The sequence below is a fragment of the Cervus elaphus genome, chromosome 8 (assembly GCF_910594005.1).
Source record: "Cervus elaphus chromosome 8, mCerEla1.1, whole genome shotgun sequence".
Taxonomy (NCBI): domain Eukaryota; kingdom Metazoa; phylum Chordata; class Mammalia; order Artiodactyla; family Cervidae; genus Cervus; species Cervus elaphus.
Window position 1 is genome coordinate 39181412 of NC_057822.1, and position 19302 is coordinate 39200713.

The 19302-nt window shown below is 40.7% G+C and overlaps 1 protein-coding gene across 1 annotated transcript; it reads right to left on the minus strand.

Annotated features, from left to right (window-relative positions):
• Nucleotides 1-778: 778 nt before the first annotated feature.
• FASTKD2 (FAST kinase domains 2) lies at nt 779-19262 on the minus strand. Its single transcript, XM_043910254.1, has 12 exons — nt 19120-19262; nt 17316-18136; nt 14109-14212; nt 13114-13222; nt 12697-12820; nt 12310-12449; nt 11042-11214; nt 6090-6253; nt 4214-4426; nt 3718-3802; nt 1918-2032; nt 779-982 (listed from the first exon to the last, which is right to left on the minus strand). Exons 2-12 carry the CDS (start codon nt 18033-18035, stop codon nt 863-865), a joined length of 2067 nt encoding a protein of 688 aa, XP_043766189.1. The 5' UTR covers nt 18036-18136; nt 19120-19262; the 3' UTR covers nt 779-862.
• Nucleotides 19263-19302: the final 40 nt, after the last annotated feature.

Sequence of the window (19302 nt, forward strand, 5' to 3'; positions counted from 1 at the left end):
TACACATGGTAAAACCTGCTATATCAAGCAAGTCAAACCTGCTATATCAGCAAGTCAAATATTAGACAGACAGGCATATGACAAACGTGAACAAGTATTTCCACAAAAGAATTACACACATAACTGAAAAATAGCCCCCAAGTCTGGCTCACAAGAGTTCAGCTATATATATTTAAGACTTTGTGAAATGGTGAAAGCAGTGGGGAAGAGGGAGAAAGGAATGACCTCAAAAAAGAGGCAACCCACAGCCTATCAATCTTAAGGAATTTGGACTCCTTGCCATCTCTGTGTTATCTCATCTCTGTTTCTCTTAGTTTGGTCCACAAACTACTTCCACCTAGAATGCTTGTTACAACTGCAGATGCCCGATACTCACTCATTTTTAACAAGCCACCTCCTTAATTTTTATACATTTTTAACTTGAGAACCTAGTCCAATTGCTTTGTGGCCAGTGCTTGAAAATGCTGTCCACAACTGAGTCCTAAAACAGCTTAGACTCCAAGCTGAGGACTGCCCACACCAAACTACCTGCAACCCATCACAGCCAAGAAATCAGTTTCTAATGCATCAAAGCTAATGAGAAACAGTAAAATCTACAGCTCATGAATCTGTAGGGTATTTGCGTACTGGAAAGAATAGGTACTACTGCAAAGATGACCCTTCTGGAATTTTCTCAGCATATTCTAAAGTGCCAGTAACAACATTTCTTTCATTCTTAACACTAATTTTAACAGTGAACTGAAATAACACTTTGTATTATGGTGAGCAGTCACGTAAATTACATCAACAACTGAATTATAGTCTTTATTAAAGTTATTTTTACAAATTCAGGTCTCAAAACATTAAAAGGTTGCTTTTTACTTTAACATGTGCTTTGCAAATGTGTATCAGCAGCAGACAGTGCTTTGGGTGAATAGATTTTAGTCTTCAAAAATGCGACTGCATCCTTCATCTGTAGTTTTTCCACCTCCCAATTATTGACCTTACCAAAGAAAGAGGAAAATAATCAGTTTGCAAGAAGATGATGACATATAAAATAAAAGCTAGTTTTGACACCCAAGGATATTAAAATAACATCAAGCCAACCACTTACAATTTATGCACATTTTAAAAAGTTTAGTTATGACTATATATACTAGGGTTGAAGAAAGCTCTCACAGTGAAAATTACAAAAAACTTTAAAGGTCCTCTAAAGGGTGCAAACATTTCTTTTTTGGGATAATCTTCCTTAGAATATACATAATAGCCAAAATGAAAAAAAAAAGTCTTACAGATTAGCTCATTAGAGAAATGGGCCATCTTAACCTTGATGATCCAGGCATGATCCAGTTTTAGATACTAAAGTATCATAATGAAGATTCAAATGTTTACATTTCACATTATATGCAGGACCAAATGACTGGCATTTAGATCGATCCTAACATTAATATAAATTTATTTGTATGGTCCTCACTCCATACAGATACCTTGAGGCTGCTCAAGTTGTAGTGTTCAGAATCAAATGAAGCACAAAGAGGGAAGAATATCCGCTTACAACCCTCCAGCATTTTCTAGTGAGAAATATCCTTAATGGCCTCACACTGACCCATGAAAACAAAGCTTTAATCAACATCTTTTCTTCTCCTATTTAAGATAACCTAGAAACTGAATATGGTTTCATGTTCTTAAAAAGGAAAACATATTATTTACATTTTTCCACTTAACAAAAAAGATTAAATTATCAAACCCCTAGTAATCAACTGAGCAGGAACCAAATCATGTACCAGAAATGTTCTTTTTCAAAGAAAACAATAAGCAAAACACTTATTCCAATACTGCTGGCAGTTCCTCTAGTCCTAGTAACCAACTTCAACCATAACATTCCTGGCAAAATGAGCATCAGTAATTGAAGATGATTTCATTTGCAGTTTTTCTTACCACGATTACATGAAAACCCATTATTTTCAAATGCCGCATTTTCATAGCAAGGTATCCTTTGGGGTGGGTTGAATCCAAACAGTAAGCAGATTTAGGAACACAGAGTACAGCTACTCTGAAAACACAAATACAAACTAGTTACTAATGAGGTGACTGGGCACAACCCTGCTGTATGCTTGTTCTTTGGAGATTTCAAAGCTGAGCCGCCACTGACCACATTCCTCACCGTTCCCTCCTGTGCTAGCCCTTCACTTCCTTATGACCTGGCTGTGCAGACATTCCAGTACGTGAAGGCCACTTAGGAACCAAAAGCTTATGAAGATGTTTTATACAAACAGTGTCTCTTAACCATCTTTAAGAAGGGCTACATTCATGAGGAAAATTTTCAGATATGAAAGCACCCATTTTAGGGCTTTCTTATACAGAGGTAACTTCTGATCTAAATATAATTATTTATGCCACTACAAGTACTGGTGTAGATAACACTAAATGGAAAATGCTCTGTTTGTACATATTGTCTCCCCAAGAGAGAAGCATTTAAAAACCAGGATGGGGAGACCAAAAACAAAGAAGAGATAGACAAGACTGTTGAAAAGATAATATCTGTATGTGTAAAAAACACTGAAGGTGAAATTTTTTTTCATTGTTCACAGCCTTTTAGAAAGATTAAGTTCATTGGGGGAAAAAGACATTTGTATCCTTACTGTCTCCTGTGATACTACTCTGGCTGTTATCTGAGATAAAGAGAAAGAAATTTTATATCTTTAAAGGAACACTGATTTCTCATTTCTTCTCAGTACTTTAGGCTGAGAGCTATTACATTATATTATTATGCCAGAACAGCTGAATTCCAGAAAAAGAAAAATGATCTTTCAATGAGGCCAGAGAGAAAGGCTTTTCTTAAGGGCAGGTAGGCACTACGTATAGGGAAGACAGTGGCTGAAAAGATGGCCAAGGGGCAATCTGGACGGATTTGGAAAGGAGCAAAAGCTACAGAGCTGCATGTGAGTGGGAAGTGATGGGCAGATAAAAGAGTCTGAATCCCTACAGACTTTTTTCTGTACCTCTCTCTATGTATTTATGTCCTACAAAGCAGTAGGGGATGTAAGCCGCCTGGGGCCGGGATCCATGCCTGACTCAGCTGTGTGCGCCCTGCAGGCCCTCGCAGAGCCATTCCACAAAGGCTGACTGAACAGGGGGTGTGGACACAGGGTGTGTGCAACACGACCTGACCCAGCTGCTTACAAGGCAGAACATGCTCCTGGGGAGCAGCATCAACTTATCCCAGAGACACCTTCTGTACTGTGGGAGTCGAGGCAACTACTTCTAACTAACCTCAATATGATGTGATCCATATACAATATACCTTAATTAAAAAACTAAAGTTTTTCTACCTTTTGAAAGGTTTGACCGGTAAAACAAAATATTTATACTGGGTATTTTATTTGGGTAGAAGTCTTAATTCTTTAGGTTCACTATTGCATTATCTCGTCAAAAATTCACACTGCGCTGATGGTTTCAATGATGTCAGTGTTGTTTGAGTGCACTCTTTAGCCTTAACTCCTGATTTTTAAAAACTGCCTGTTTCATTAAATGGATGGCCAACTCCAACCCACGGTCTTCAACCACAGAGCCTACATGTATACCCAAGGAGCAGACTAATGGATGAGAAGTCCCTAGGTGCATAACAAGCTCCACACAAATAGAAAGTCTCTGTATTGTTACTGCTATTTAATATGAAGTCTTTGAGAATTAAGATTTAAATACAGAGAGCTCAGCAAATGAGTGTGTGTAAACAACCTCTGAATATCTGTAGCAGTCACCACATCCACATCGGAAAATGGAAGCACTTGGCTCCGGTTATTATCCATTCTGATTTCAAAATCTGGAAGAAAAAAAAAAATTTGATACTAATTTTTCAAACATTGCTCAGTGAGTTTTTTTGTTTGAAAATTACTACTCCTCCTACCAATAATGGCAACGGCAACAGCGAAGCTGTGCTGGGCTCGCGTACGTGTGCCGGACACTAGTCTGGGTGTGACCTGTACGGTCTCACCTGCAGGTCACAGGAACCCTGTGAGGTGGGTAGTACCATGACTGCCATTTGACACATAAGGAAAGAGGCTGGCGAGTGCTGAGAGAGGCACTCGGAAGCCGGGGAGTGAACATCCACACCCAGCTAGAACAGCTCCAGGGCCAGTGCTGCCCCACACAAGCTGCCGCAGTAAACCCCTAACCTTTTGTCAGAAAAAAAAATATAAAGTCAAACAGAAGACACTCATATAAAGTCCCATACCGATAAAATAATTGTGCGGCAACCGTACACTTTGAGAGAAGCGTCCTTCTCCCAGAAGGTCACTCAGCGCTGCGGCAACCTTTGGCTGAGGATATGAGGGTGCAGGGGGCAACCGCGGCAGCGCCAAGTCCAGGTCCTTGTGACGAGGAGCATCATCGAGCTTTAGACAAGCAGCCACAACATGCAGCCTGTGAGCATTCCTCTCCACGTCACCTAAAAAAAGTGTAGTTAAGAAAAATATTGTCACATTAAAGAAACTGCATTAATGTACCTATAATTCTGATTATTTGCTTCTTATCAGGAGGGATTTCTCTGTGCCCCCCAAGTTCCCAGTGTGTAGATCTGTGCCTGTACCTGATAAGGTTTTAAGGTTTAAAATACCTTTCAAGGTGCTTTAGCCTCACTCTTCACTGAACTGATGGGGAAATGCTCAAGAATGTTAAAACGAGCCTCCTGATTAAGGGCAAAGTTGGAACTAGAATTCAAGTCTCCTGGGCTCACGGCTGCTTCCCCTACATTAGACTGCTTGAAAAATCAGCACACAGTGTTCCTCTTCCACACTTCAACTCTGAAATTTCATTCCACTGTTTTTAAAAGGATTTCAAATAACCCTGTTTCCCAAATATGGGCTTCCCAGGTGGCGCAATGGTAAAGAATCCACCTGCCGATGCAGGAGACCCAAGAGATTTGGGTTCGATCCCTGAGTCGGGAAGATCCCCCAGAGCAGAATATAGCAACCCACTCCAGTATTCTTGCCTGGAGAATCCCATGGACAGAGGAGCCTGGCAGGCTACAGTCCACGGGGTCGCAAAGGAGTCAGACACGACGAAGCAAATGAACATGGGCATAAGCCTGATGCTGCTTTCCCCTTTTTTTTTTAAAGGAAGAAGAATATTTATTTATTTGGCTGTAACAGGTCTCAGTTGCCGCGTGTGGGATCTAGTTCCCTGACCAGGTATCAAGCCCAGGCCCCCTGCATTGGGGACGTGGAGTCTTAACCACTGAACCACCAGGGAAGTCCCTGCTTTTCTTTTTTTAATAGTAAAAACCAAAAGTAAACAGTTAATTTTGGTTCCAAGAGTAAATAAATTCATTATTTTGGTAACTATTTGGTTTTTAATCTAACGGCTGTGCCCTCATTACAGACCATGAGTGGCAAAGCTTTATAGCTGCAAAAGTTGACTTAATTTGGCTTCAAATGTGACATGTAAAAATTAGAAGTATAAACACCTCTGATAATGGCATAAAGAGCAACTTGAACATTTAGTCTTTGTATAGGTGCATAAAGTATAAATAAAGAAAAACAATGACGATGTGTTTCTTACTCCTGCCATCTATGTGCAGAGTCTGTCATTAAAGGAGGCTCCACAGGGATTTCCCTCAAAGCTCAGATTCTTTACCAGAATCCGCCTGCAATGCAGGAGACCCTGGTTTGATTTCTGAGTTGGGAAGATCCACTGGAGAAGGGATAGGCTACCCACTCCAGTATTCTTGGGCTTCCCTGGTAGCTCAGCTGGTAAAGCTGCAATGAGGGAGACCTGGGTTCGATCCCTGGGTCGGGAAGATCCCCTGGAGAAGAGGAAGGCTACCCACTCCAATATTCCATGGACAGAGGAGCCTGGAATTCCATGGACAGAGGAGCCATGTGTCCGTGAGGTCACAAAGAGTAGGACACAGCTGAGTGACTTTCACTTTACTTTACAGGTTTGCTGGTTTAAAGCATGGCCCTTTGACTTCACCATCTTTGTTCCCTTCATTAGGAGCACCTGCTCCAGAAGGTTTAGCTGATACCGCTGCAACCAAGCCCCTATTCAGAATCACCGGGAAGCCTGGCAGCACTGTCTTATTTCACTCACACTGCGCACTGACATCCTACCTGACGTCAGCAGATCTTCAATGACGTCCTTTTGAAGAAGCTGATTAATGAGGGCCAGGGGAAAATGGTTCATCCAGCAAAATGAACACACTGCATTTAACAGGTTTTCAGAAGATATGTGGTGAAGACTACCAGTCAGAGCACTGGCCATAACTTCTAGGAACCTAGAGGGGCAGAAAGGAAACTTGGCTTCCAAATATGAAGAGAAGACAAGATCATGATAGAGCTAGCGAGGTGTCACAGAACCAACGGCTTTCAGTGGATAAAACCATCAGGCTTGCGTTTGCACTAGGTCTTCACACATCTTTCAGGTCAGCTGACTCTCATAACAGACATATACACTCAATAAATGATAGCTGCCATGGTATGTCTTACATAGGGCAAATATTTATAGGCTTTAACTCATTTAATTCCCATTCAGACTCTATGAGATAGGTGTTATTATTGTCCTCATAATAAAAATGGGTAAATAGGCTCAGTAAGGTCGAGTAAGTCATCCAAGGGCACACAGCCAGGAAGCAGCAGGGACAGCCCTGAAATCCAAGGGTCCAGAGCCTTTTAACCACTGTGCTAGGCTTTTATCCTTGAGTAAATCTACAAGGCCTGGAATGCCACTACAGGTTTATAACCTATTAAAATTCTGTTGCTATTAATGCTCTGAGCTGAAAGAACCATAAGCCTAATCATACCACCTCAGCTAAGGTTATGCAGGATAACAAAGCAGGTGAGCAGAGATGAAGAGAAGGGAGATCAAGGTTAGTTGAGGCCATGGCCCAGTGTGACACTGCTAATAAAGGGCCCAGGCGCACTTTGAACCCAGGTCAGTTTGACTCTTAGGACCTAGATTATATTTCATTATACCAGAAAAAAAAAGTAGTGCATGCAAAGTACTGTGATAGTGTACAGGGAAGAATGTAGATAGGGTGGCTTTGGGGATAAGGGGAATTTCAGTAAGCAGAAAAGATGGCAAAAGCAAAGACCACTTGTAACTAAGCACAGAAACGGGCGCCCTGACAGTGTGTCCCGTTCACGCTGTGGCAAGTGACCAGTGAGGCACAGGCGGGGCCCACAGCAGGCCAGTGTGCCCGGGAGTGAGCCCCGAGGAACGGGGCATAAAGGGAAACGTCTGAGGCCGACTGGGAGAGCCCACGGGGGTTGGGGATGGGTGACGCGAAAGGCTGTGGCAGGTCCTAGAGACAACAGTGAGGAAAAGGCGAGACCGATGGGAGTCTGGAGGAGGCAGCCGGAAAGGGCTGACCCGGAGCCCGAGGGGTCATCACCTCTCCCACTCCTTCTGCCGCACTTCATCTTCCGCAACAGCACAATCTGTGTCACTCCCCGCACGTGCTCCGCTGTTTCTTTCCCTCCTGACGTGAATATAGAGTCCTTTCTACACCGGATGCTCTTTCCATGGCTAACGCCTATGCATCCATCTTTTAAGATCTGCTCAGGTACCATCTCCTCTAGGGAGGACGCTTGACATCCACCCTGACCGTCTACTTCACCAGGCTAGCATCCCGGCACATTCCTCCTCTGTACCTAGGTAACCTGTATAGGTAACCTGTAACTCTGCTACTTCCATGTTCGTGCTGTATTTAATTGCCAACTGATGTCTACGTTACCCATTACACAGAATCTTCTGGCAAAACAGGCTTATGTCTTACTCACTTTTGTCTGAAGGACCTGAGCACCTGGTACACGTGTTCTGACTAAATGAACAAACACAATCAGAAGAGGGAGAGGAGAATGTTACTGGAAAAGGAGTCAAGAATAACATTGAGCTAAAAATTCACCACGTTGTAAACGTTGAACATGCACAGCTCTTTACATGCTGCTAACTCATACCTCAATAAAGAGGAGCAGGAGACGGCAATCCACTGCAGCACTCTTGCCTGGAGAGTCCCACAGACAGAGGAGCCCACGGGTCGTAAAGGGTCGGGCACAACTGAGCGCCCACACAAGCAGACAAAGCGGTTTAAAAAAACCCACTTGACATGGTACTTGACAAACGGTAAACAAACAAACAAACAGAAAACCACGAATGCGCTGGTTCCAGAATTACTGAAGCTGAAACCCTGTGGGAGCTCCAGTGACCATTCACAGCCTGGAGCCCAGAAGCGCACTAATGACCAGAAGTACAAGCCGGGATTATCTGCAGGGTGGCAAGCACAGATCCAAAAGAGAAGAAACCAAAGCACTGGAACCAAAGAGTTGAAATGTTAAATGTTTTCTTCCTGGGGCTTCAAACCCAGGAGAATATTCTAGATTTAACACATTCTCTTTACCAGAGGCCATAACATAAATAAAATGATTAAGGAACAGCGTGTGGATATACAAAGTGCTAAGTCAATAAATTTTCTACAACTCTCCTACCTAATCCATCTCTTCCAGTCAACTCACTTCCCAAATGCTTCACGTTACTGCTCCTAAAACCTCTGCCATTCCATCCTAGGAGGCCATCTTCCTTCCTCCTTCCTCCATAAAGCACTCATTTGGTACCTATCATATTGCCTTCCTCTCAATATACATGACTGCCTCCTCCTCTATCCTAAGAAGGATAGAGAACACAAACTTCTTTATTTATAGTCCGCAAAATACCAACTTCAGGCAACTGCACATTCACGGACATTCAGGAATTTCTTATCGATTAACCTCAATCTCTTAGCTACTCTTATCACCCCTACCTCTCCAAAGGAGAACTGCTGGGGTGGGAGTGGAGGACTAGACCGCCGCTCCTCAGTCTCAGCACGGCTGACAGTCTGGCCCGGGTGAGTCTTCGCTGCTGTGCTGTCTTATGCACAGTAGGACGCTGGCAGCATCCCCAGCCTGCACCCACCAGAGGCTGGACAATAACCCTCTCCCCCCACCTCCCCAACCACACAAAAACTAACGTCCCCAGGTATTGCCAGACGTCCCCTAGGAAGCAAAATCACTGCCAGCCGAGAACCAATGAGTCAGATGGAAGCAGAGCGGACAGACAAGTACCACATTCGTGACTCCCCTTCAGTATGACCTGTTCCCAGTTGTGTTCTGTCGAATTTCCTAACCTGTGCGTAGCTACTTAGGGTTCCCTTTGTTATCCATCCTCTAGTTCCAACATAACAATTTTACTGGACCAAATTACCTCCTGGGACACGTACAGTCAGCTGAAAAACTCCCTAACTACTTAGTGTTTGTTCTCTGAATTCTACGGCATCCATGGGGCTGTTTCTGGAGTTTTAACTACTACTCAGCTTAACAGGGCTACTTACTCCAGCATTCCTGCCTGCAGAATCCCATGGACAGAGGAGCCTGGTAGGCTGCAATCCATGAGGCCGAAAGAGTCGGACACGACTGAGCGACTAACAGTGTCACACTTTTCACTTTCACATCTTAAGAGTATTTGTCAAGAAGGGGCAGGAGGCGCATAGGAGCCAGCTTCATAATAAAACCAAGAGTGGGTAGTAGAGGAAGGCTGAATTTGGGGAGAATCTTTTCAACCTGTATTTTATGTTTATTCTGTGCCAGGCTTTGTGCTATGTTAGAAACACAGGCACCTGGGTCTGACGCTAGAAAGCTCTGCAGTTGTGGAGAGAGGTTTATTGACAAATAACTGCAGCTATGTGTCAAAGTTCCACCAGAGATTTACATAAGACACGACAAGCACAGGAGCTCTGATGGAGACATAAGGGAAAGCACAGGACACGTATAGGAAGTGAGTCCTTTTGGAACAATGGGGGGTTCAGTGGGCAGCTGCTTTTCTTGGCCCGACATTTCTTTGATCACCAAAGCCAAAGAAACGGGCATGTGACCCAAACTCGGTCAATCAGATTTTCTCTTCTGGAAATCTGGATCTTAAGAAAAAAAAACCACAGGGACAAAAAGCTGATAGAGCCAAGCTGGGCATGCATGCTCAGTTGCTCAGCCATGTCCAACTCTTTAGCTAACTGTAGCTCTCCAGGCTCCTCTGTCCATGGGATTCTCCAGGCAAGAATACTAAAGCAGGTGGCCATTTCCTACTCCAGGGGATTTTCCCAACTCAGGAATCAAACCCGTGTCTCTTGCGTCTCCTGCATTGGCAGGTGGATTCTTAACCACTGCATAACCTGGGAGCCAAGCCACTTGGTGGCAAAGAAATGGCCTGAGAACCCTGCCACTGAGACCCTCAGAACTGCCACAGTTTATTCCGCCAAGGCCTCTGTGACCTATAATCTATTTTTTTTAATCTAATAATTACTGTGTGTCAGGCACTGCCTTAAGATTCTGACACAGGTTAACTCACTTAATCCTCATAACAACGATTATTAAATTGTCCAGTATGATTAGAAATAAGTCATTATTCATCCCTATTTTAACAAATGAAGAAATTGAGGTACAGGTAAGTAATTTGCCAAAGTTAAGTAGATAACGAATGGCAGAGCTAAGATTCAAACCTAAGCAAGATGTCTCCTGGGTCTGCACTTTTAATCACTCTTCTAACAAATGACATGTTATATACGTTTCTGGTTTTTAACGAACACTTAACTGATCTAGAGAATAAGGAAAGATGTTCTGGGTGGAAAGAAGAGGTCTGAAAGAGCCTGGGACGTCCAAGGAAATGCTGTGTTTATTAGTAGAAATGTATGATTGGAGTTAAAATGAAAAGAACAGAAAGCAGTAGTTTAGGACCAGATAAAGAGCTAGGGTCAAATGAACTATAAACCAGGGTGCTAAGGGAATAAGTTGGGCAAAAGTTTGAAACGAAGTCTCCTACACTGAATTATCAAATACACTGCAAAGAACACCACCAAAAAAGCAAAAGCAAAGCACGTATCTTTATCAAAGATAAAATTGCTTAACTTCATAAATAAAGAATATTATGTTTTATTTCTGGCCATGGATGGGTTTGCTTGTAAGAATTCATTGAGCTTTGTAATCTTTTATATAAATATGGTATGTGGCAATAGAAAAAATAAAATGGAACAAGTACATACTCGTGGGTCTGGCATTTGTAGAAGTGATTGAGAGAAGAATATACATTAAGAATACAGACAAGGCTTTTCACATTTAAGAAGCCAGATTCATCTGCTGCTTTCTTTATAAACAAGTCCATCAAACCAACAGGTCGAAAGCCAAAGTTTTCAAATAAAATGAGGAGAAAAAGAACCTAAGAAAAAAAAAGAATTGAGGGAAAACTTCTTAAGAATTACAGTATGTTATCAGCAATCTTTTCGATCTCAAACAGTTTAAATAGCAACAAAATTGTCCTGATTGAAAAATATTCCCTTAAAAGGAATAATTATCTTTTCCTTATAAAATATCAAGTTAATAACCAACCTCTTTTTATAAGCCGAGAAGCAGAGCACACAATGGTTCCCATTTCCAATGTCATTTAAAATAAATCCTTTCCTACATGCTTTTCATACAAAATCTCTGCAAACTACCTTTAAATATAGCTCTTCTGAAGTTTTTCAAAATGACCAAGTCAATTTCAAATTGCTCTCCTTTCCAAACCTAGACGCTTCCTATATTCTAACAGATAAAAGATAACTCAAAAATTTCTATGTTCAATATTAAATACTAGAAATGAGAATAGAGCTGAAAAATGATGATTAAAATAAATGTTCCACCTCACCTTTCATCTCCCTCTTTGTCCTTCTTACAATAAGGACTTCTCTTTCCAAAATCAATTTCCATAGTAAACACAATATTCACCTCAACCTCCAAAGTGAACTAAGCCAGTGATCTAACATGGTTACCTCTGCTTCACTATAAAAAGAAGTTTTTACCAGCTGCTTCATTTAGACGTTTTATTATTAACACAGGCCCTGAGCTTAAAGGCTCTTACCCTTGAAGAACCAAGCAAACTTTCCATAAATAGAAGACAGTAATGACATTTTATTCTTCAAAAAGCTTAAGCCTGTCACATTAGCTATCTTTATTATTCTAAATCTAACAAAGGAAACATAGAAAGGCAGAAATAATCCTTAGTATCCAACCAAAGTAACATATAATATTTTGAAAAACAGACTTTGGCAATACTATTTTTGTTTCGGATAGAAAGACGATCAAGACGTTGAACAGTGTATCAATAGGTAACACTCAGAAATTGTAAGGAGCTAATTTTTCAAACCAATTTAGCATTGGAATATTTTGGAATCTAAACCACTTTAAAATGATAGAGAAGTATATTCACAAATAAATTAGTTAATACATTTCTTGAAAGTTTCTGAGACTTATTCTAAACTATTAACATACTTACTTTTTTCAGCTTCCAGATGTCAAAGGTTGTAGCCACATAATCCGCTATTCCTTTAAAAAGGTCTATATTAATATACTGGAGGTCCCTGCAAGACTGCAATATGTTGATCAATATTTTAAAAGGACACCCATGGATGTTACCTTTAAGAATGAGTTAGACAAACAAAAATTACCAAATGTTTTGACTGTAAGATTTAAGATACTATATACCCAGCACTTTTCTTTAGAAAAACAGCACTGTATTTTGTAAAAACAAAAAACAATAACTATAGGCAAAAATAAACTTTAGATCTAACCATATCTTCAGATATTTTTTCATATAACAGCAAACAAATATAGTTCAGAACAGATCAGATGCTACAGACCATGTAAGAAAAATTCCCCTTACTTGTGACTCTCTTACTGCACTCATTCAGAAGGATAACAGAACGGTGATTCATGGCGGCCAGTACCGCAAACATGTGCTGGCAATTCAAAACAGAAAATTGGTCTAATTCTTTCAAGGCTTTCATCTAAAGAAAAATAAACTTTAATTTATCATTTGTGGCAAAATAAATTAAAATCTTATATTTAAATAAAAAAGGATAAAGTTTGAGCAAAATGACTCAGACATATATAAATGTATGTAAATACATATACACATAAATATTTCTATTATTCCACTTAAGCAAAGTTATACCCAAAAGCACAACAATGTCTTCCTAATGAACTGACTTTAGGAGATGATAGCAAATCACAGGAAAAAAATATATATATATATCTTTTTCAAATTTTATACAATAGTGAAAATTCAGAAAGTATTTACCTCCAATTTCCTTTTAAGACCAATCGGAGCATCTTTTCCAATACTTCTCATTACAGTTTGTAATGTGAAGACATGTTTTATTTTCCAAACTTGCTCATCAACTAGCATCCTGTCATCAAACACAACAAATACCACAGTCTTAGGATCTTAAAACCAGAAGAGAAATCTTAAAAGTCATTTGGTCCAGTTCCTACTTATAGGCAAGGAATATGAAGCCCAAAGAAATGAAATATCTGCCCACGAGAGTGTAAACAGCTAATGAAAGCTCCAGGACCCGACTGGCATTCTTTTCTCTCACATTATTTTGCTATCTTCGTGCATAAACAAATACCAGGAGATTATATTAAGACATCCCAATGCAAAGTCAATGAAAATGGGAATTAAAAATTATTCTCATAAACCTATGACGTAAGATTAGGTGCGTCAATTTTACAAAAACTCAACCTCCTTTTCAAGCTGGGCTACTGTCACGTGACCTCCACATAGTACCCAAATAACCATTATGAACTGAGCATGTATCAGTTCTCCCCCAGCCCTTGTCAATACTATGTTTTAAGATAATTTTAATGTTATCCATACTTTTTTCATAGTGAATCCTGAAAGAAGCATTATTTCTAGCTTCACCTGTTCCAAAGTCAGGACTTTAATAAGCTATAAAGACCAGCTTCCATCATAGGTCAGTTGGTAAAGAATCTGCCTACAATGCAGGAGACCTGGGTTCGATTCCCAGGTCAGGAACATCCCCTGGAGAAGGAAATGGCAACCCATTCCAGTATTCTTGCCTGGAGAATCCCATGGATGGAGGAGCCTGGCAGGCTACAGTCCACGGGGTCGCAAAGAGTCGGACACGACTTAGCAACCAAACTGCCACCGCCACCAACAAAGTCTTTCATGCCCCCACTTAAAAAAAAAAAGGTCAACTTTCATCTTGGTTTTTGATTTGAGATAAGAGAAAAAGAGAAAGCCATTTGAAGAAAGTGTAAGAGAGTTCTCACCGCATTCCTGCCAGAAGAACATCCACATTCTTGCATGGCTCCATTGTGTTTAAGATAGTTGACAAAACTGAAAGACATTTCTCATCACATTCATTGATACGTTCCTATTGAAATGTAATCACAAAAACACGATAGGTAATGAATTCATAGTAGATGACCTCACCCAAGCAAAACCACTGAACTGATGCTTTCAACTAAAGGATTAAGTATCAAACCAATTATTCACAGTCAGTCCACAATAAAAAGCAACTTTGGAAAACCAGAAGTTATAAGTAAGTGAACTTTTCAAATAATTGTACACATTCTTTTTGTATCAACAATTTCTTTACACTTTCAATTACCACTGAAAATGATTTGACATTGATTATATTCCTCCACTTCTGAAATAACTTTCATCAAGCATTATTTTTACCCCTTCTTGAGACTGAAGGCCATCATGGTGATGAGTGCAATAATAAGCTATAGGACAGTTTTCCCACCCCTAATGAATCTTACATTGCTGTGCTTACAATTTCCCTATATTCTTTCCTGAGTACCAAACTGCAACCTCAGTTGTGAACTTTCTAATTCACATCTGCTGTCACATTTTACCACCACTATCTGGATCTCAAGAGTAACCCAGGCTCCCTGGATCCTTCTTTCAAACCCTTTGAATCAGGGTATTAATTTAGTTCCAGAAATGACCTAATTTAGAAAGTGAACAGTAATAGCACAGCTCACCTAGTGCTTGACAATTTAATCACAACTAGTCTATACACCTAACAAAAGTACTTGTAATCACACCTGAAAGATGTATGCTCTTTTGCTAAAATTACATGACCAACAAGCCACAAAGCCTCAAGTCAGAACCAGATAATGAGAAGAAATGGATACTGCTGGAAGGAAAAAAAGGTCTCATTCCCACGAGAGGGTTTCCATTATAGCATTCCATCAATATCTCCTGTAAAAGAAAAGACCACCTGGCTGTTGGAAGGGCAAGATTCACTGACGATATAGTTCATACCTAGCTAAAAGGTCTCTGCAACTTTCCCATGTTAGTGAGATACAATTATATGTACCGATAATCTGACCCCAAATACCCACTGTTCATATCTCTCCAATGCAGATACTATGATGATGGGAATACCTGTCCAAAATTCATTTAGAGAATCACTGACCAGGTAAAGTGACTTACTACAATTACTTTTAAGTAACTATATAGGGAACAGAGTCTACCAAAAAACACAGATATTCTGCAGTTTAAACAAACACACACAATACAAATTAGTTCCTGGTTGAAAACATATGGAAATCACAGTAATGTTAAAGTTAAAAACTCTCAAAGATCTATAAACTCAATCCTTGAATTCTATAGTAAGATAAGATACATGTCAGATTATCCTCAGGAAATTCCTATCTTTAAAAAAAATTATTTAATTATGATCATTGAGTTTCGAAGTCTGAAGAGCCCACTCTTAAGAGGTAAACAATTACTTAAAGGAACTATTCTTTCCCTTGGCCAACCTGGTGTCATTTCAGTGACATCGAAGAGGACACTGACTCCTTTGTCTGAAACTAAAAGTGGTTTCCCCATCCAATTTCATTCTTTTTCCAATATATTTTCCACTCAGAGTGATCTAAATACTAACTGGAGCAGCTTGACCTTTGCTTAAAATACTTCAGTGGATCCCCACTGCCTATACCATAAAGGCAAACTCCTTAGCCAAGCATAAAAGGCTCTCTCTGATTCAACCTCTTTTTCTCCCCAACCTCATGCCTTGTCATGACACCAACCCCTCCTCCTTGACAACCACAGGCACAATTTCCTACCAATTCCCTCAAACTCATAACCCCAATAATCTGTACTTCCAGCCACAGTGAACTACTTTCAGCTCCCCAAACTTTTCTCCAGGATTTGAACATACAGTCTTCTCTACTTGAAACACCATCTCTTGCACCCAGCCTAGACATCATCTCCTACTGGGCTTGAATTTTAGCTCTACTATGACAAGGTGTTTGTTCATTAAACCAGCAAATATTTATCAAATACCTACAAATGGTGACATTAACAAATATGTGGCCTTGGGCAAGCTATATAACCTCTCTAAGCCTAAATTTCCTAATAAGGAAGAAGAAAGTAACAATAACTACTTTTACAAGCTACATTGAGAATTATGTGAGACAATCCTCCTTTCAAACTCTGTACATATCACTGCTTCAAACAGTAATCTTGTATCCTTCTCCCCCCACCCCCACCATCACCTCTTCCCATCATGAAGGCATTCTCCCAAATAGGCTTGAAGCCCCTGGTTACACACTGTGTATATTTTTCTTTCATTGCAAGAAAAGCTCTATGTGGCCCTTATTTTGTAATTGTATTTCCAATGATCAATGCTACAATATCATAGTGCCTACAATGTTGTAAATGTATGAATGAATATTGGTTATTTTTGTAATTGGAGGGATTGGGGGCAGGAGGAGAAGGGGACAACAGAGGATGAGATGGCTGGATGGCATCACCGACTCGATGGATGTTTGAGTAAACTCCGGGAGTTGGTGATGGACAGGGAGGCCTGGCATGCTGCAGTTCACGGGGTCGCAAAGAGTTGGACACGACTGAGCGACTGAACTGAACTGAACAAAGTATCTGTTATCCCCGCTACAAGGGCAGGAATTATGTTTTCCATATCTTTACATCCCTAGTAACAAGTGTAATAATTAATCCACAGTTGACAGCCAATGAACATTTACTGCATGAATAAATTCAGCAGTTGTGACTTTAGCCAAGTTGCTTAACATAACCAAATCTCTTTCTTCATCTGCTAGAGTAACACCAACCTCACAGGGCTATTATGAAGATTAAACAGGACAACACAAGTAAAAGGTACAGGTAGTCAATAAATACTAGCTCCCTTCCCTTCCCTTCTCTCCTCCTTTCAACTACACAACCTGTTCTTGTATATTTTGTATCTCTTCCCACTTTAGCTTATTCACTATTACTCAACTCCGGAGAGGAAAAATTGGGCAAGTGTTCATAAACTTCTAAAGCAAAAGGAAGATCTTGCTAACTTAAGGTGTCTAAACCATAGAATATTAGTATCTATGCAGAAACAAATGTAAACTACCATTCCAACGATAAGTTTCATTCAAGGAGGCTATATGTCTACTTCCTATCATTCTTTCAAGATTTGCTAAACCGAGTTTATTTACACCTCCTTTTGATTTTACCTGGACCACCCTCAGCAAAGTCTGTACGAGCAGTGTGTTCTGAGGAATCCCAAGCTTCACTATAGCATGAAGACTAAACAGCAGGTTGTCAAAATACATGATCTTGGCTTCTCTCATAACTTGTTCACACAGCTGGCTAAACGCAGGGTGGTTAAACATCAATTGTTTTTCAAAGCGCTTCTGGTCCTCGGACATCCGTTTGGCAACTGTCCACATGGCTGAGAAATAGTTACTACTAGGAAATGTAGGTGCTTTTGAAAATATGTCTAACACATCACTCAGGGAATTACACTCCTGAGACAGTTTTCTACTGTTGATCAGGGTTGGTTTTCTTCTCTTGGTGAGAACATCTTCCTCAGAGGCCTCCTGATGAAAGCTTTTCTTCAGTTCATTATCAGAGGCAAGAAAGTGTTTTGAATCCAAGGACAGTCTTCTAGGACAAAGTAGTTTGTCAACTGTAAAGACTGTTACTGTGCTTATGCCCTTTGTTTGACAGCCATCACCTCCTAATTTAAAAATTAAAGCATCCTGAAAGAGATATCTAATAGATGATTGCATTTTATTATCAAAGGTATTTAAGAGGTTTCTTCGGTTCCAGTTTGAATAAGCAATATTTGGTCTGCAAAAAGCCAAAGGATACAGTCTCACAGTTCTGCCTGTTGGAACTAAAGTACTGAGTTGTCTGAGGTTCCATAAAAAGGAACCTGTTCTGTTATTCATCTTCTAGTTACTGAAATACTTTCAAAAGACTTTAAAGTTATCAAGATGACACACACGTCGCTTCTACGTATGGAAAAAAACTCATGCCTGCCGTCGTTTTCCTGCAGGGGAAGGGGTTATAAGAGAAATAAAAATTAGAGTAAAATTTCTACTTAAAAATATAAAATCCATTTAACAGAGACTAAAGTGGGGACCTAGGGAGACATTAAGATTTACCTTAGAAGGGTACCAAATACGGGCTTATTCCACTTCTACTGCAATGTGTATACACAGTCTTAAAGGAGCAAGGTTACTTTGCAAGTAGTGTATGCATAAATAAGGCTTAAAAAAAAGAAGAAGAAGTGGATCTCTAACGGGAAAGTTTTCATATAAAGCTTTCTTTGCAGTAAGAGATTTTACAGAGATTTCGGCAATAAAAATTAAGGGGTTAACCTTGATGGATACTTTTCAACCCGAGGATTTGGTATTGGAGAAGACTCTTGAGAGTCCCTTGGACTGCAAGGAGATCCACCCAGTCCATCCTAAAGGAGATCAGTCCTGGGCGTTCATTGGAAGGACTGATGCTGAAGCTCCAATACTTTGGCCACCTCATGCCAAGAGTTGACTCATTGGAAAAGACCCTGATGCTGGGAGGGATTGGGGGCAGGAGAAGGGGAGGATGAGATGGCTGGATGGCATCACCGACTCGATGGACATGAGTTTGAGAGAACTCCGGGAATTGGTGATGGACAAGGAGGCCTGGCGTGCTGCGATTCATGGGGTCGCAAAGAGTCGGACACGACTGAGCGACTGAACTGAACTGAAACACGAACTGTTAAAATATGGACTTGGACAAGCAGAACGGTTCAGGGGAGGAAGCCGCAAACTAAAGTGATGCTTGCACGTGATGCCTGAGTTTGGGATAGAGATGCAACCAGTCTCACCAGGTCTCAGAACCGGTGTGGTAAGTCCGTGCTTCCGGAGCCGGACCTTTTAGTATGAACCCACCTCCCTCAACTTACTTCCCGGGCAACTTTCTCCGAAAGGCAAGAAGTCTAAAGCGTAGTACAAGCAACTGTTCCGCTTAAGTTCGTCCTCCACTCACCTTAGAGTAGAAGCCTGTGATTGTAGATAGGCGCAGCCATGACAGTTTGCTCGCGAGCTGAGCCTATCGCGAGATTTTACGGATCCTTCATAGGTCAAAAAGGGTGTGTTCGCGGACGGTTGGAAATATTTAGAGTGAAGAAAGCCTAACGAAAACAATGACTACTTTTTCTTAGCTGCAGGC

Bases quoted from the DNA above. Each gene is read 5' to 3' on its own strand.
- FASTKD2 (XM_043910254.1), bottom strand. From the start codon at position 18,035: ATGAATAACAGAACAGGTTCCTTTTTATGGAACCTCAGACAACTCAGT. The intron at 12,450-12,696 runs GTAAGGGGAATT...TCATTCTTAAAG, and splicing joins GTGCAGTAAGAGAGTCACAA to GTAACATCCATGGGTGTCCT. The intron at 3,803-4,213 runs GTATGGGACTTT...TTTTTCTTCCAG, and splicing joins GCCGCACAATTATTTTATCG to ATTTTGAAATCAGAATGGAT.